The sequence below is a fragment of the Mustelus asterias genome, chromosome 4 (assembly GCF_964213995.1).
Source record: "Mustelus asterias chromosome 4, sMusAst1.hap1.1, whole genome shotgun sequence".
NCBI classification, from domain to species: domain Eukaryota; kingdom Metazoa; phylum Chordata; class Chondrichthyes; order Carcharhiniformes; family Triakidae; genus Mustelus; species Mustelus asterias.
Genome location: NC_135804.1, coordinates 18,905,689 through 18,921,918, shown reverse-complemented (window position 1 = coordinate 18,921,918; position 16,230 = coordinate 18,905,689). Strand labels below are relative to the sequence as shown.

The 16,230-nt window shown below is 43.2% G+C and overlaps 1 protein-coding gene across 2 annotated transcripts in view; it reads left to right on the top strand.

Moving 5' to 3' along the window:
- cdh13 (cadherin 13, H-cadherin (heart)) overlaps positions 1–15,876 on the top strand; it is a 1,022,665-nt gene extending 1,006,789 nt beyond the window's left edge. For both annotated transcript variants that reach the window (XM_078210633.1, XM_078210635.1), the window contains exon 14: positions 9,793–15,876. In XM_078210633.1, the coding sequence (XP_078066759.1) occupies positions 9,793–9,800 (8 nt within the window). In that variant the 3' untranslated portion in view covers positions 9,801–15,876. The remainder of the gene's footprint in view (positions 1–9,792) is intronic.
- Positions 15,877–16,230: the final 354 nt, after the last annotated feature.

The following is a 16,230-nucleotide window of genomic DNA, read 5'->3' as shown; positions in this document are numbered from 1 at the left end:
AATCAACGGATGACTTTTTTCATTCCCATTCTCGCCCAAGGCACTGTAGATATTTGTAATGTCTGCTGCCTCAGCGGATATCAACACAACATCAGCACATGAAAGATCCTTTTCATGCTTTCATTTGTCAAATCCAGGAAAATGTTTAGCAAACATGACAGATTAGATCTCCATTTATTGACGTAATGTTTATATCTGATACATTTCAAGACTCATGTAGTAACTCCCTTAGATCAGTTTGATTTTATTGTTTTATTTTACATCCAGGTTTAAAATTACCCTGAACACAAGATTTTATCTATTTTCCAAGATCTATTGATGAAATTCACTACACAACATTAAAACTAAAAATTGAATGATTATTTGAAAATTAGTTTTTGCACAATACATATATTTTGCTGTTATACCCATGGGTCCCATGACTTTATCTTTCAGAGAAAGTGATAGTTAATTTTAACCTTTAAAATGACCTAAGGTTGAAATGTAAAATCTAATTCCAAACGTTACACCACAAAAGTCTTCATGTTTAAAAATTAAATTGTAAGAGGGATTTTCTGAGGTGTTCCACTGGGTGCCCTGTATTCAGTTGACCTCACTCAACCAATACAAAGACTATAACAAACAATGTATAGTTAAAAAATGAGAAGGAATTTATTTACTAATGCATGCATCAGGAGGGAGACACAGTCAATGAGGGTTGACTGTCCTCTCCGAGCTAATCTCATAATTGTAAAATTATTATATTATTCTGAACATTTCAATATCCTGTCCAGCCTTGTCAACCAGACTGGAGAGGCCAATCACAACATTAGACATTATTAGCTTAGCCAATGACATTCTACCCGTCAACAGCAATAGGAGATCATTAGCTCATTTCCCCTGTAGGTTCCTCCCCGTTACCGAGGAAACCTAACCCCCGTCAATTCCGGTAATGAAGGCCACTGCTTGCAGCTGCGAATCTTAATTGGCAATTCTCTACCCGAATCTAAAATGCCTCATATTAAGGCCTTAGTATAAGGTCTCATACTAAGAATTCTATACTACCCCCGATCAGAAAGTAATTAAGTTAATTCTTAGTGTGGAATTCCCTTCTTAATGCTCTCTGCTTCTTCATATGGATAAGATCATGGTTGATCTGATTGTGGTCTCAAATCCACTATCCTGTCGGTTCCTCATAACCCTTGACTCCCTTGCCATCAAAAATCAACCTTGCATATATTCAATGACCCAGTCTCCACTACTCGCTGTAGAAGACAATGCCACAGGGTAATGACCTGCTGAGAGAAAATCAATCTAATCTCCAACTTCAGTGTGAGGCCCCTATTTTTTGAAGTGTGTCCTCTGGAGCTAGATACCCCCACAAGGGGAAACATTCAGCATCCACTCTGTCAAGTCTCTTCCAAATCTTATATTTTTCAAGAAGATCAGTCCTGATTCCTCTCGGCTCCAATGAGTATAGGCCCAACTTGTTCAACTCATCCTCATATGATATCCTTTCACCTCAGGCATCAATAGAGTGAACCTTCTTGGCTGCTGATCAAGCAATGTTTTGACTTTGAAATTCTCATTCTTGTTTTCAAATCCCTCCATGGCCTTGCCCCTCCCCTTCCCTATGTCTGGAGTCTCCTCCAGCCCTGCAACCCTCTAATTCTGACTTCTTATGCAAGCCCAATTATCATTGCTCCTTCATTGGTGGCTGAGTCTTCAGTTGCGAGGATCCCAAGATCTGAAATATTGGGGCAGCACGGTAGCACAGTGGTTAGCACTGCTGCTTCACAGCTCCAGGGACCTGGGTTCGATTCCCGGCTTCGGTCACTGTCTGTGTCGAGTTTGCACATTCTCCTCGTGTCTGCGTGGGTTTCCTCCGGGTGCTCCGGTTTCCTCCCACAGTCCAGATGTGCGGGTTAGGTTGATTGGCCATGCTAAAATTGCCCCTTAGTGTCCTGGGATGCGTAGATTAGAGGGATTAGCGGGTAAAATATGTAGGGATATGGGGGTAGGGCCTGGGTGGGATTGTGGTCGGTGCAGACTCGATGGGCCGAATGGCCTCTTTCTGTACTGTAGGGTTTCTATGATTCCACTCTGTATCCCTCTGCCTCTCTTTGCATTCCTTTTTTAAAATACTCTATTGACTAGGTTCTTGTCACAGGACCTAATATCTCCTGATATGGCTAAATCAATTTGCTGTATCGTGCTCCCATGTAGTGTTTTGTGTCACAGACTGGATCTGGATGGATACATGAATAGGGAGGGAATAGAGGGATACTGACCGACTAAGGGCAGGAGGGCGTCTTTTAGTTTAGTTCGAGCACCATGATTGGCACAGGCTTGGTGAGCCGAAGGACCTGTTCCAGTGCTGCATTGTTCTTTGTATATGTGCTGTCCTACTGCCCATAATCAGTATGGTTCATGAGGAAAGTATTGTATCTTTTTCTGCCTTGGAGTGTGTAGTCCAATTAAATAATTCAGCAGCAAGTATTCATGAGTGTAAAATAAAGAAGTTTATTTATTCTCCCACATCTACCCTGAATTAACACATCACACACGTAGGGCCCGATTTTACCAACAATTTGCGCTCGTTTTCGGGTGCGAAATCACGGTAAAGTCGGGTGTGAGGCCTTTATCGCGATCTGCACCCGTGTCCGAGCAAATTGCCACTTTACCGAGAGCTGCGAATGGCGGGGATCCGTTGCGTGCCCAAATCGGGCGGACCGATGATTTAAATGCATTAGGTGGGTCAGATGTATCTCGGGGTTGGACGGGGAGGAGGAGGCGGTTCAGATATATCTCTGGGGGGGGGGGGGGAGGAGGGGGCGGGTCAGATGTATCTCTGGGGGGGAGGAGGAGGCAGGTCAGATGTATCTCTGGGGGGGGGGGGGGGGGGGCGAGAGGGCTGATCATTGTCTGGTGGTGGGAGGGAGGCCTGATCGCTCACTGGTGGGGGGGGGCAGATGGATCTCTGATGGGGGGAGGCAGGAGGGTCCGCTGCCACTCAGAGGAACGAATCCTTCCTCCTGGAGTGGACGTGCGGCCATGCCATCCCACAAAACCTTCAGGATCAAGCAATTCCTCCCTAAGAAGGTGAAGCAGAACTGGCCGATTCCACAGTGGATCCGCATGAAAACCGGCAACAAGATCAGGTGCAACTCCAAGCGGAGACACTGGAGAAGGACCAAGCTGGGCCTGTAAAGGGATACACCATCACTACAGTGATTGGTGGTCGATTTTCATATTTATGTCCATTATAGATTTTACGCTAGTTGCTTACTCTGGGAATGTTTGTTCTGTTTGTTAGATATTATCTTTCATGTAGATTGATTGAGGGATGTTGGGATGGATGCAGAAGATATTTTCTGTGCTGACGAATAGGGGAGATGCTTTCTTAATTTGTGACAAGGGAAATCGTTCCATGCTCATGTATGCCTACACTATTTTCACACTGCTGGAGATGAGGGGTTTTTGGATGTGACAGATATTTTCTAGACTGATAGATGAGGGAGATATTTTCAGACTGATGGATACGTGAGCTATTTCGCACTGATGGATGGAAGATCATTTTTCAAACTGTTGAATATTTCCCATGTTTTCATAGTCATGGATCTGAACGAAATTTTCATCATGAAACATATGGGAAAAATATTCATTCCAAAGGATATGGGAGATGTTGTTTCACTGATGGGAATGGGTGATAACTTCGTGTCAATGGGTCGGGGTGACATTTTCATAATGATATATATTGGCGGCATTTTAGTTCTGACCGTTACATGGAATGACTTCATCCTGCTGGATATGGGCGATTCTTTCATATTGATGGAGATGGGCAATGCATTTAACACTGTTGCCCCCCTCCCTCCCCACCGATTGCCCGCAGAGTGGCAGCAGACCCCCCTGCCCCCCCCCCACCAAAGATCCATCTTTCTCCCCCCCCCGAGATACACCCTCGCTGCTGCTTTTCGCTCCGAGCCGCTCTCTCCGCTTTCTGTTTTTTTCTTCTTTCCCGACATGGGCACGCTTTTTCACATTTTTTTCAAACTGCGCATACGCAGTTCAGAGCTCCAATTGTTCCGGCAGCGCTAAGCCCAGCCCACAGTGCGGATCGGTCTGAAGACGGCTGAAAGCGTATGGGGCGTCTGAACCCGGATTTCTAGGTCGGATCTGTACTGCGCCCAGATTCGGCACTTAGAATCAAAATGGTAGAATCGGGCCACTAGTCTCTCTCTTTTTCTCTCTTTTATGCAGACACGTGCATGCGTGTGTGCACACATGCGCATGCCCACGCACGCACACACAGGAAAATTGGAAACAGATCAAAATAGTACATTTTTACAGATAACTATAAATTCTGTCTCTGATTTTGATTTCTGGGCTTCCATGTAGCATGTCTACATTTTTCGGATTGGATTCAACGATTTAATGTTAAAATGAGAGTCGTGTAAAGAGAGGGGTTCACAGCAGGTTGTGAGGTTCCTTCTAACCATCTTGTATGGAGAGATGGTTACATTGTCACTGGTCTAGTAATCCATAGGCTCAGCTCATGCTTTGGTGACATGGGTTCAAACCCCATCACGGCTGGAACTTAAATTCAATTAGTAAATATAGAATGTAAAGCAGTCTTAATAATGGTTTACCGTGACAACTCTCATCAATTGTTGTAAAAACCCACCTGGTTCACTAATCCCCTTTAGGAAATGAAATCTGCCATCCTTACCTGGTCTGGCCTCTCTGTGACCCCAGACCCAGAACGATGTGGTTGACTTTTAACTGCCCCAGAAATGACTGAGCAAAGCACTCAATGCAGAGATAATTAGAGATGGGCAACAAATACTGGCCTTGTCAGTGATACCCGCATCCCAAGAATGAATAAAGAGAAAAAATGTCAAATACCTAAGAGATTGGTTCTCAGGTGAACTTTAAAACGAGAACAGATTAAATACTTTGACAGCATGATGACGCAGCTAGTTTCAGAGACTGGTTCTCGGACTGGTTGATGAATGATGATTCTAATGGATTTGCTGGGGTATGGGATAATAAGGGCACAGTCCCGTAACCAATTTCAATCACATGACCGATGGGGTAAGACTTCTGAGGCCCACTTAGTCTGGATTGGATAAGGGAAGCCATTGTGATACATTGTAGGAAGTCGATAGTGGCCAATGAGTTTCAATTTTCCCTTTTTGTCCAGTATGGAATACGGAGACAGGCAGTCGGAGAATTCTGTAGACTTTAGGGGTTAGCCCATCAATAAACAATGAAATGTGTGAATTCCACAAATGGCTGTGAAGTATCCTCACCGATGTCCATATTTGATTCAGTATTCACAGGAGACATGCTACTCTCTGGAGTCCAAATACCAAAAAGTCACATGATTCACGGAAACACAGCTTGTTAGTGTCCGTTTTTAAAAAGTTGTCATGAAATCAATTTTTGTTTTACCTGTGTACTTTGTCAGCGAGCGCTGTGGTGATTGTTCAGGGCACTGAATGCTCCAATACTTGTTCTGTTTGCTCCTGCCCAGTAACAAGGGCTGCTCCCTCTTGCTCGGTCACCCAGATTAGTTCAAGGGTCAGTGAAGAGTATTAAGGGTCAGTCAGTTTTAGTCAGGCAGTTTTATTTGATCAGAGAGTCAGTAGCTGGGGAAAAAACTCCATGCAACTCAAGTGACGCTGTTTACTCTGAGGAGCTGGGTTGGGGGCTCAGTGAAGCCTTGGGAGCTATTTGATAGCACCATACAGTTTAAACTCAGAAGAACCCCTGGGAGGTATATAATGGTTCAGTGCTGCTGAAAGAGTGTGGATTTATAAGAAGCCTTCGGAGCCATTGATGAGTCAGTGCAGCTGAGAGTTGGAGCTAAAGAAAGTCCATGTGATTGGGCAAAATAAGAAAAGGCTTCAGGCTGCTTGCTGTTCACAATCTTCAGGCAGTTAGGCTCAGAGAAGCCTTGGAGATCTGAGAAGGTGGCACACGGCCACTGACTCTGTGTTGAAAAGGGTTAGGGCTCAGGAAAAGCACTGGGAGTCATATATATATATATATATATAGCTGGGTATAGCCAGGAGACCAGAGTTTGGAGAAACCCAGGGGGAGTGCCAGATGATTTAGCAACTAGTTTAAATTACACCAGTTACTAAAGGCTAGGGTGCAGATTTGGGAATCTAGGGAAATGTAGTCTCAAGACAAGATTGAAACCCTGGAAGGTGTGCAGTCACTGAGGCAGCCCAGGTCGGAGTGGCGCTTGAGGGAATTCAGAGACAAAATCTTTGAAAGTGAAGAGTTTGGAATTCCTTGTGGGGGAGTGAGGGGTTCAATGAGATTGCTTGACTCTGTCAGTGTTCACTGACATCTGGGTGGATTGATGAAAAATTTGTGGCATCAGTCTTGGTTGCATCTGCAGTTAACTGTGCATTGTGGTGTATTTGACCACAGTTTTCCTGTAAATTCACATATACCTCATGTTACTTCTGAATGTTAGAGTATCAGATAGATATTATAACTTTGACTTTGGATAGTAAAGTTTATTTTGTTTGTTTAAAAACCGTGGAATCTTGTGGCTTTATTCTCTTCGTAAATATCTGGGATCTCATCCTTTGTCTACTTTAAACAAACAAATTGGCTCCTAACTGGATCATACCAAAAATATAAGGATCTGGTCTCGAATCATAACAAAGTGTTGACTGAAAGTTTATAGTATGACATGTCCGCACGGGCATGACACTTGGGATGTTTCAGTACGTTCAAGACACTATATAAATGTAAGTTGTTATTATATTAGAGCTACTATGTAAATATAAATTGTTATCCTCAATACATGAAATATAACTTCAAATTGTCTGTAACATTATTTGGTTAGTAGGGCTGGACTTAGTTCATCATTCACATCATTTTTGCTTAAAGGTTTTCATCTTCAGATGAAGATGTTTGCGAGTGCACAGTAACAGTCCTCTACACTTCTGTACACATTATTTGGCAAATGTTCTGTTGTTCCTTTATAATCCAAGACACATTATAAACAGATCATGACAACTAGCAGCAGGAGTAGGCCATTTGGCCCTTTGAGCCATAACTCCACTTTCCTGCCTAGCCGCCCTCCAACCATTACCCGTGACTCGCTTGTCAACCAAAAATCTGTCTAAATTAGCCTTGAATATACTCAATGATCCAGCCTACGCTGCTCTCAGGGAAGAGAATTCCAAAGTCAGATAATCTTCTGAGAGAAAAGATTCCTTCTCATCCCCTCCTTAAATGGGAGATCTCTAATTTATAAACTGTTACCACCCCCCCCCCCATGGTTCTAGACTCCCCTACAAGGCTCAACATTCTTTCAGCATCCAACCTGTCATGTCCTCTCAGAATCTTGTGTGTTTCAGTAAGATCACCTCTCATTCTTCTAAACTCCAATGCATATCGTCTTAACCTGCTCAACTCCTTCATCCCAGGAATCAGCTGAGTGAACCTTCTCTAAACTTCTTCCAATACAATTCTAACCCCCCTTAAATAAGGAGATCAAAAGTGTACACACTGCTCCAGATACAGTCTCACCAAGACCCTGTACAACTGTGGCAATACTTCCCTATGTTTACACTCCATTCTCCTTGCAATCAGATTTTCATAGAATCATATTCTACAGTGCAGAAAGAGGCCATTGAGCCCATTGAGTCTGCATCAACTCTCTGACAGTGTATCTTACCCAGGCCCTCTCTCCTGTCCTATCCCCGTAACACCACACATTTATCATGGCGAATCCTCCTAACCTACATATCTTGGGACACTAAGGGACAAAGAACAAGAGCAAAGAACAGTACAGCACAGGAAACAGGCCCTTCGGCCCTCCAAGCCTGTGCCGCTCCTTGGTCCAACTAGACCAATCGTTTGTGTCCCTCCATTCCCAGGCTGCTCATGTGACTATCCAGGTAAGTCTTAAACAATGTCAGCGTGCCTGCCTCCACCACCCTACTTGGCAGCGCATTCCAGGCCCCCACCACCCTCTGTGTAAAAAAACGTCCCTCTGATATCTGAGTTATACTTCGCCCCTCTCACCTTGAGCCCGTGACCCCTCGTGATCGTCACCTCCGACCTGGGAAAAAGCTTCCCACTGTTCACCCTATCTATCCCCTTCATAATCTTGTACACCTCTATTAGATCTCCCCTCATTCTCCGTCTTTCCAGGGAGAACAACCCCAGTTTACCCAATCTCTCCTCATAGCTAAGACCCTCCATACCACGCAACATCCTGGTAAACCTTCTCTGCACTCTCTCTAACGCCTCCACGTCCTTCTGGTAGTGCGGCGACCAGAACTGGACGCAGTACTCCAAATGTGGCCTAACCAGCGTTCTATACAGCTGCATCATCAGACTCCAGCTTTTATACTCTATACCCCGTCCTATAAAGGCAAGCATACCATATGCCTTCTTCACCACCTTCTCCACCTGTGTTGCCACCTTCAAGGATTTGTGGACTTGCACACCTAGGTCCCTTTGTGTTTCTATACTCCTGATGACTCTGCCATTTATTGTATAACTCCTCCCTACATTATTTCTTCCAAAATGCATCACTTCGCATTTATCCGGATTAAACTCCATCTGCCACCTCTCCGCCCAATTTTCCAGCCTATCTATATCCTGCTGTATTGCCCGACAATGCTCTTCGCTATCCGCAAGTCCAGCCATCTTCGTGTCATCCGCAAACTTGCTGATTACACCAGTTACACCTTCTTCCAAATCATTTATATGTATCACAAATAGCAGAGGTCCCAGTACAGAGCCCTGCGGAACACCACTGGTCACAGACCTCCAGCCGGAAAAAGACCCTTCGACCACTACCCTCTGTCTCCTATGGCCAAGCCAGTTCTCCACCCATCTAGTCACTTCTCCTTGTATCCCATGAGCCTTAACCTTCTTAACCAACCTGCCATGTGGGACTTTGTCAAATGCCTTACTGAAATCCATATAGACAACATCCACGGCCCTTCCTTCTTTTTGTCACTTCCTCAAAAAACTCCACCAAATTTGTAAGGCACGACCTCCCTCTTACAAAACCATGCTGTCTGTCACTAATGAGATTGTTCCGTTCTAAATGCACATACATCCTGTCTCTAAGAATCCTCTCCAACAACTTCCCTACCACGGACGTCAAGCTCACCGGCCTATAATTTCCTGGGTTATCCCTGCTACCCTTCTTAAACAACGGTACCACATTCGCTATCCTCCAATCCTCAGGGACCTCACCCGTGCCCAAAGAAGCGACAAAGATTTCCGTCAGAGGCCCAGCAATTTCATCTCTCGTCTCCCTGAGCAGTCGAGGATAGATGCCATCAGGCCCTGGGGCTTTTTCAGTTTTAATGTTCCCTAAACAACCTAACACTTCCTCTCTTGTAATGGAGAGTTTCTAAATTGGGACAATTTAGCATGGCCAGTGCTCCTAACCTGCACATATTTAGACTGTGGGAGGAAACCTGAGCACCCGGAGGAAACCAATGTAGCCACGGGGAGAACATGCATACTCCACATAGACAGTCACCCGAGGCCAGAATTGAACCTGAGTCCCTGGTGCTGTGAGGCTACAGTGCTAACCACTGTGCCACCGTGCCACCCCATTTTATTCACTTTGCTTATCAATTGAATAGGATAGCTTCAACTCCAACCCTGGTTAGATGTTACGGAAGGAACATCATTCACAAATGAACAGTGTGGGGGGAGTGAATGAAGTGTTTTTCATAAGATCACCTCTCATTCTTCTAAACTCCAATGCGTATCACCTTAACCTGCTTATAATCAAGAACTTTTCTTATTTTCCAGGCCTGTAACAAGTGCTGATGTTGATGCTGCCTACTGAGTTGCTGTGGCAACAAGAGGAAAAAAAAAGCCAAATCCGAAGAGTTTACAGGATTTACAGTTGCTCAAGTTCTAGACCTCCTTGCTCCAAGCACGCTTTAATTTGTACTTTCACTAGTCTATCAAACTGTGCTACGGTCAGCGGCAGCCTCTGACCTTACTAGCTTCCACTAATGGGTTCCACCTCTATGAGCAAGTGTTACATTGCTTTTCTTTGAAGTTAGACTGAACATCTATGCAGAGGACTTGAGGACAGAATATTCAATTAACCCAATGCTCTGCTGCACAATATTTTAATTCTAATGGCATTGAAAAGAAGGATATGTTGTCAAAGCAAAGCATTTTCTACAGGAGACACTATTTGGAAGCTCAGTAAGACATGCTGTTGGTTCTTGTAAGGCAAATTGTTCTCTGTGTGTCAAGGAAGTTTTAAGACAAATTGTTCTCTCTGTGTGTCAAGGAAGTTAAACATAGATTGTGCGTAAGTGGTAAATATTGCTGTACATGCTTTTGTTTCCCTTTCTTTTCTTTTCAAGCAGTATTTTTAGTTAGAATTAGATTCAGTAACCTCTACACTGCCATATATCGGATGGTACCACATGTTGTGTTAAGATTATGAGCCTCTGCCATCACTAATCATGTTTAATCAAAAAAGAATAGTTTGCACAGCTTCAAATTAATGATAGTAAGTGCCAAGTGATGGGCGAGTGAAGGACAATATGCTTTATTCTAGAATGACAGCTAAATATCCAGATTTCGTAAACGTAGGTTCTGCTGGGAAAAGAATTGTGGGCAATTTTGTCAAAACCGTTGCAATGTTGCATGCTCATTTGTGACTTGGATTTTTTGTCTCAGTTTAAGAATATTTGGCTTAGTGCTGTCTTACACAGGTTTGGTTCTGCATCACTATCAAGTTTGGGATATATTCCAGATGGAAGCCACAATGCAAGAAATTCTCACATTGAACATCTTGTAGCTTTTCAGTCTAAGTATTGACAACAAACTCTCACTTACATTCGATGTTTGATGAGGAAAATTACAAACATCTGCCTAGTTCCCCGATTTACCATCACGTGAGTCCTGGCGGAAGGATTATAGGACTTTCTTATAGGACCATTGGCCGTTAGTCTTGACGTTGAGGTGTTTAATTTTGCAATCAACGTTTTGGGAGTCTGCAAGTTGCAACTCACTGCAACCTTCCCAATAGTTTCCTCACGTACTTTCCCTGTCCATGTGCTTGAACAATGTTACCTGTCAAGGTTCTGTTACACTCACATCATTGATATACATACTGTCCAACAAATTTCAACTCACAGGCCAGCAAAATGTTTGCCATCTTTTCTTAACAAGAAGTTTGCCCAATAGCTGTATTCCAAGTGAAAGATACAGCTGGAATGCAATTTCCTATTGGACATAAATGAATCGAGTACTGGTCAAGCCCAAACCAAAATAAAAGTTTTAACAACCCCATTTTCAACTTGCATGGTTCAAAGAAAGGAAGGAAGTTTAGTTTCGTGGTAAGTTAGATTCATTCATAAGGTATGTGCGGCTTTTGTTTATTTCCCTTGTGCCACTTTTAACATCAAGATTTAGCCTCTCCAAGAGATACTTACAGCCACGTTAAAAGTAAATTATTTACAATTATAAGTTAAAAGAAGCTCTATTTTACAATTTTTAGAAATGCAGTGTGGGTATATTCCGGCTTTTGTTACAATTACACTGCACTACAAAGTCTTCTGGGAATGGAAACTACTAAATTCCTCCAAAAGTTTTTGTTATTTGATATTCCATAGCTTTTTTTTTCAGGAATAAACTTTATCGCCCAATCTTTAGGACAATTACAGTGCAGCATCTCAAATCCGGCTGACTAAAAACCAGAGTTGACCAAAAACCGAACATTTTTCGAATGTGCCATGTGCTGATTTTAACTGAGTAAAATAAAAAATAACTTCCCTGGACAATTTGGCAAGGCGCCGCTTTGCTGAGATATAATGCCTGACATGTTATCCCCTTTGTCGCTTGTGCACTTGCCTATTCCTGCACTCCAAGTAACCTTTGACCCCACATGACCCGGCTTGTGTTGAACCGTCCACAGCCCAAACCGCCTGACCCGAAATCCAGGAAGATTTGAAATCTGGCACGGTTCTTGCTCCTGAGCTTGTCGGTTTTGCCTGTGAGCAAATATCAAACATTAGGCTGAACAAGCAAACTAAGACATCACCTTCAGCCTTTAAAGATCAGAATTTCATTGCAGTCGAAGGAACAGTGTTGAAAGATGTTTGTCGTGGACAGCTATCAAGATTACCAATGAAATGAGTTTAGTTTAATTAGTAACTGGTCAAATGCATAGCACAAAATTCCTCTTCATTTGTTAGGTTTAAATAGGGAATTTCCACTACTCCTAATCACCCATTGAGCTCAGGGCAGTTCTTGATATCTGGCCATTTAGCAGCCTTGTGGTACGAGAAGTTAAAAAAGGTCTTTTTGACTTTGCATCACAATCTGAAGCAGCAGCCTGATTTAAAGCTATCCTGACTGATTTCCAATGATGTCAGTGGAAATTAAAGCGAGGAGAGATATAACAGGGACCTCAGGCTTGCCATCACCCATTTCACACTGTCAGACATGGCCAAGAGCAATCCTACAGTGCATTAAATTGCTGCTAAACTCCATGTACCTGAGAGCAAAAGAGAAATTGTACATTTCTAACTCTTTCCTGTGTGGTAAAAGATTGAAACCCATCTACAAAAAAAGGATGTAATTACACTATCAGTTGGGAACTCAAAGGGTCAAGAATAATAATCAAATCTCGGTATCTAAAAAAATGTCAAATAAATGAACAGACCTCCATATGTTTTGTCTCAGACATTATGGGCGCGATCTTACCGTCCGTCCATGCTGCGTTCCCACTGCAGCGAAGTCACCCAGCCAAATCTCCATTCACTGCAACAGGATGAGAAAATCCTGCCGGCATGAACGGTGGTCAGATTCTGGCCAATGACCCTAAATACTTTGGGTAGCAAGTACACATGAAGGACTCATTTATCTGTAATTTGTTGTTGAAAATGGGGCTATCCGTTATTGGTTGCATATGTCTGACCTGCAAGTGAATTGGCTGAATTTTGCCAAGCTCATGGAGAAGCAGTTGGAGGTGTATTTGGTGGTGGGAGTGGGGGGAGGGTGGCTGTCAACAGTCCCCCTTTCCCGCAGCCAGTCACTCAATCAGGCACTGAGTGCCTACGAATGAGGTAGCAACCCTCCAGCCTTCCAGGAGCCTGCAAGTAATCCCAGATAGATTTGTTTGCACTCTTTCCCACGTGGATTAATGGGTTAGTACCAATGGCAGCGGGATGAGGCCTTCAAGTCGGCATTAATGCCTTGGGTTTGTTAACTAATTGATTCATAGGCCCAATTGATGGCGAGGCAGAAAGCCAATTATGGACCTTCCCACCACAGACTTGATCAGGATGGAGTTCAGATGGCCGTGTGGGTTCTCCACCCTCCTGCCTGATTAAATGCTGCCCGGCGTCAAACTCACCCTGTGAGTGAGATTTTTACTCACTCAAAACACACTCAAGTGCACAGAATTACAATCAGGCCCACAGGTAAAACTTTAAATTGTATATTAGTTGTATATTTGTGCAATTAGACAAAGGCTTTCATTTTTGAGACCTGAGTTCCATTTACAGCAGTCTGACAGGATAAAAGTTCTCTTATTTGGCTGATGCCAAAGGTGCAACCTGTAACCAGTTTGAACCATCTTGGTCCACCTTCCAGTTGGTATGAGCAGATAGCACAAAACCTTTCCTAATTTGACACAGGTTAGGAACAATTTGATAGTCTCATTCAGGAAGTCCACAAGGGTGACTGAGACAGGAAAGAAGGAAATTGGCACACTGTTATAGTTGAAGCAGATGTCTATCGTTATCCTACTTAGGCTTGGAATTTCACTCCGATGGCAGCTGTGCAGAGTATGTGCAGCTGTCTTGCTGAAACCTCCTCGGGGTGGGGACCAGAGTGCCCCAAATGGTGGAACAATTGTTCAGAGAGGGCAGATGACTGTTCAAGTGAAGCCTGCCAACCTCAGATGCAGATCAGAGATGGCCACAGGAGCTGCCAAGGTGGGCTGGTTAAAAGACCTGCCTCAGTCCTCTGCTACTTGTCCAAGTTGTTTTGGTCAATACTAGACCCTCTTGCCCTCAACCCCCTTCACATTCCCCATGTGCCATCCATGCCAACACATGCCAATCCATATTTCCACCCACCTCCCCATTGACCCCTCATATCCTCCATGCCGAGCCATGCCCCTCCACCCACCCTCCATGGTCCTGTATGGCCCCATACCAACTTCATGCCCTCCTGCCTGCCACCGTTTGTCCTTACACACTCCATGCAAACTAATCCACTACCCATCATGGGCAGATCTCAGCAACCATGCTGAGATGGTGTAAAATAATGTTTTAAATATCTATCATAGATTTCACTTTTAAGTTCCTCAAGTACTTAATCCTTTATAAAAAAATGTATTCATAACGCCACATCAAATCCTTTGATAAGCACTTGGAACAATCAATCAAACTGTGACCTTACAGCATCCCACTGTGATAATGACAGGTCGTGAAAGCAGTCAAACAGATATAATGCTATAATGTTGCACTTCGGGCTATGTCAACAAATATCTATTGGAACTGCAAGCAGTGATTCTTTTCTACTCAAACACAGGCAGGCTATTTTTAATAGATTGGCAGTGCTCCAGACCTTATCCACCCTTGATGACCATTTATTTATGTCTACTCTTTTTTTTTAAAAGTCATAAGTTGCACACTGCAGATTAAGACCCCACTCCAGCAAAAAAAAAGGCCCGTTAAACGCAGCAATAGGTTCAGGCTGATTTCAGGTTTCTCACATGCTTGAGTCACGTCGCACTGCCATTCCCCAATCTGTTGGCAATGGTGGCGGGACTCAGGGTTCCAGGTTCCCACGCCATTTTGGAGCATCTTTGAGTCTCCACAACACAGCAGAAATCTTGCAGAAATCTCAGCCTTAATATCTGATCAAACTATAGCTTACTAAGTGATGCTTTTTGCTGACTTGAGAGGCTCAAATGATTAGAAAAAAGTGCTGGAAATGAAACACCCCTCGCCTTGGCTAAAAAGAAGTACATTTTAACAATAATATTCCCTTGAATTTAAAAAGGGACTGTCTCCCGTGCTTTCCTTTACACTGTACTGATGCATTGCATGTTGTAATTATCGTTGGTGCTGTTTATCAGCTTCCTTTGAGAACCTGGACCGTGAGAAAGGTTATAAAAAAGACGACAATGTTCCCAATTTTAATTTTCTACACAGGCTGTTAGTGGACGATATTGTATGGCTCATTACTGAGAATGAACTACAGTACAACCATGCTTTCAACTGCGTTAAACCTGCAGTATATAAAACGCTGAGCATTAAGGGGAAGCAAAAAGATTTGAGACAATCCCTTGGAGAGCAATTTAGCAAATTGTGGCGATGTTTTAAAAAGGACATGTGCTAAATGTTTGAAGTTAGCAATGAAAACAATCGGGGCATAACACGATGTGGCACTCTAGGAATTTAAAATACTGTGATACTTTTATCAGTTATATTTCCTCTTATTAAATGTTACTTGTGAAACAAATCTCGGTATCTTTATTCGTGAATGTACAAATGCAAACTGATGCTCATTATGTTTCAGATGCACATATTAAATGAAATTTTGTTATTGAAAAATTCTATATATATTTTTCTCTCAGTTGTAAGGGTTAAAACATAGCTGCCCTAAGCCAAGCATACCGACACTAACCATTTTGATTTTACTGCTTTGAACTTCACACAAAAAAATGGTTCTTTCGCCAAATTGATCCATTTGGATAGAGGTGCTGTTGATTACTTAATTAAAACATATTTGCTGAAATGCTTGCTGTTACTTAGCTGTAATAAATGTTACATTCATGAACATGATGTGATTACAAAAAAAACTTGTATTTATTTGTTGCGATGCTGAAATAAAGGAAGTCTGGGATTTTAACCTTCTGAGAATCATTGAATTTATTTTCCACAAAGTAGTTTAACCCTTTGTCACACGGAATCAGAATCCCTTGTGTAATTGTTGGGAACATGACTCATTAGTCTATCCTAAAATGGGCGGCACAGTGGTTAGCATTGCTGCCTCACAGCGACAGGGACCCGGATTCAATTCCAGCCTTGGGTCTCTGTCTGTGTGGGGTTTGCACATTCTGCCAGTGTCTGCGTGGGTTTCATCCGGGTGCTTTGGTTTCCTCCCATAGTCCAAAGATGTGCGGGTTAGGTGGCTTGGTCATGCTAAATTGCCCCTAGGTGTCAGGGGAATTAGCAGGCTAAATACGTGGGGATAGGGCCTGGG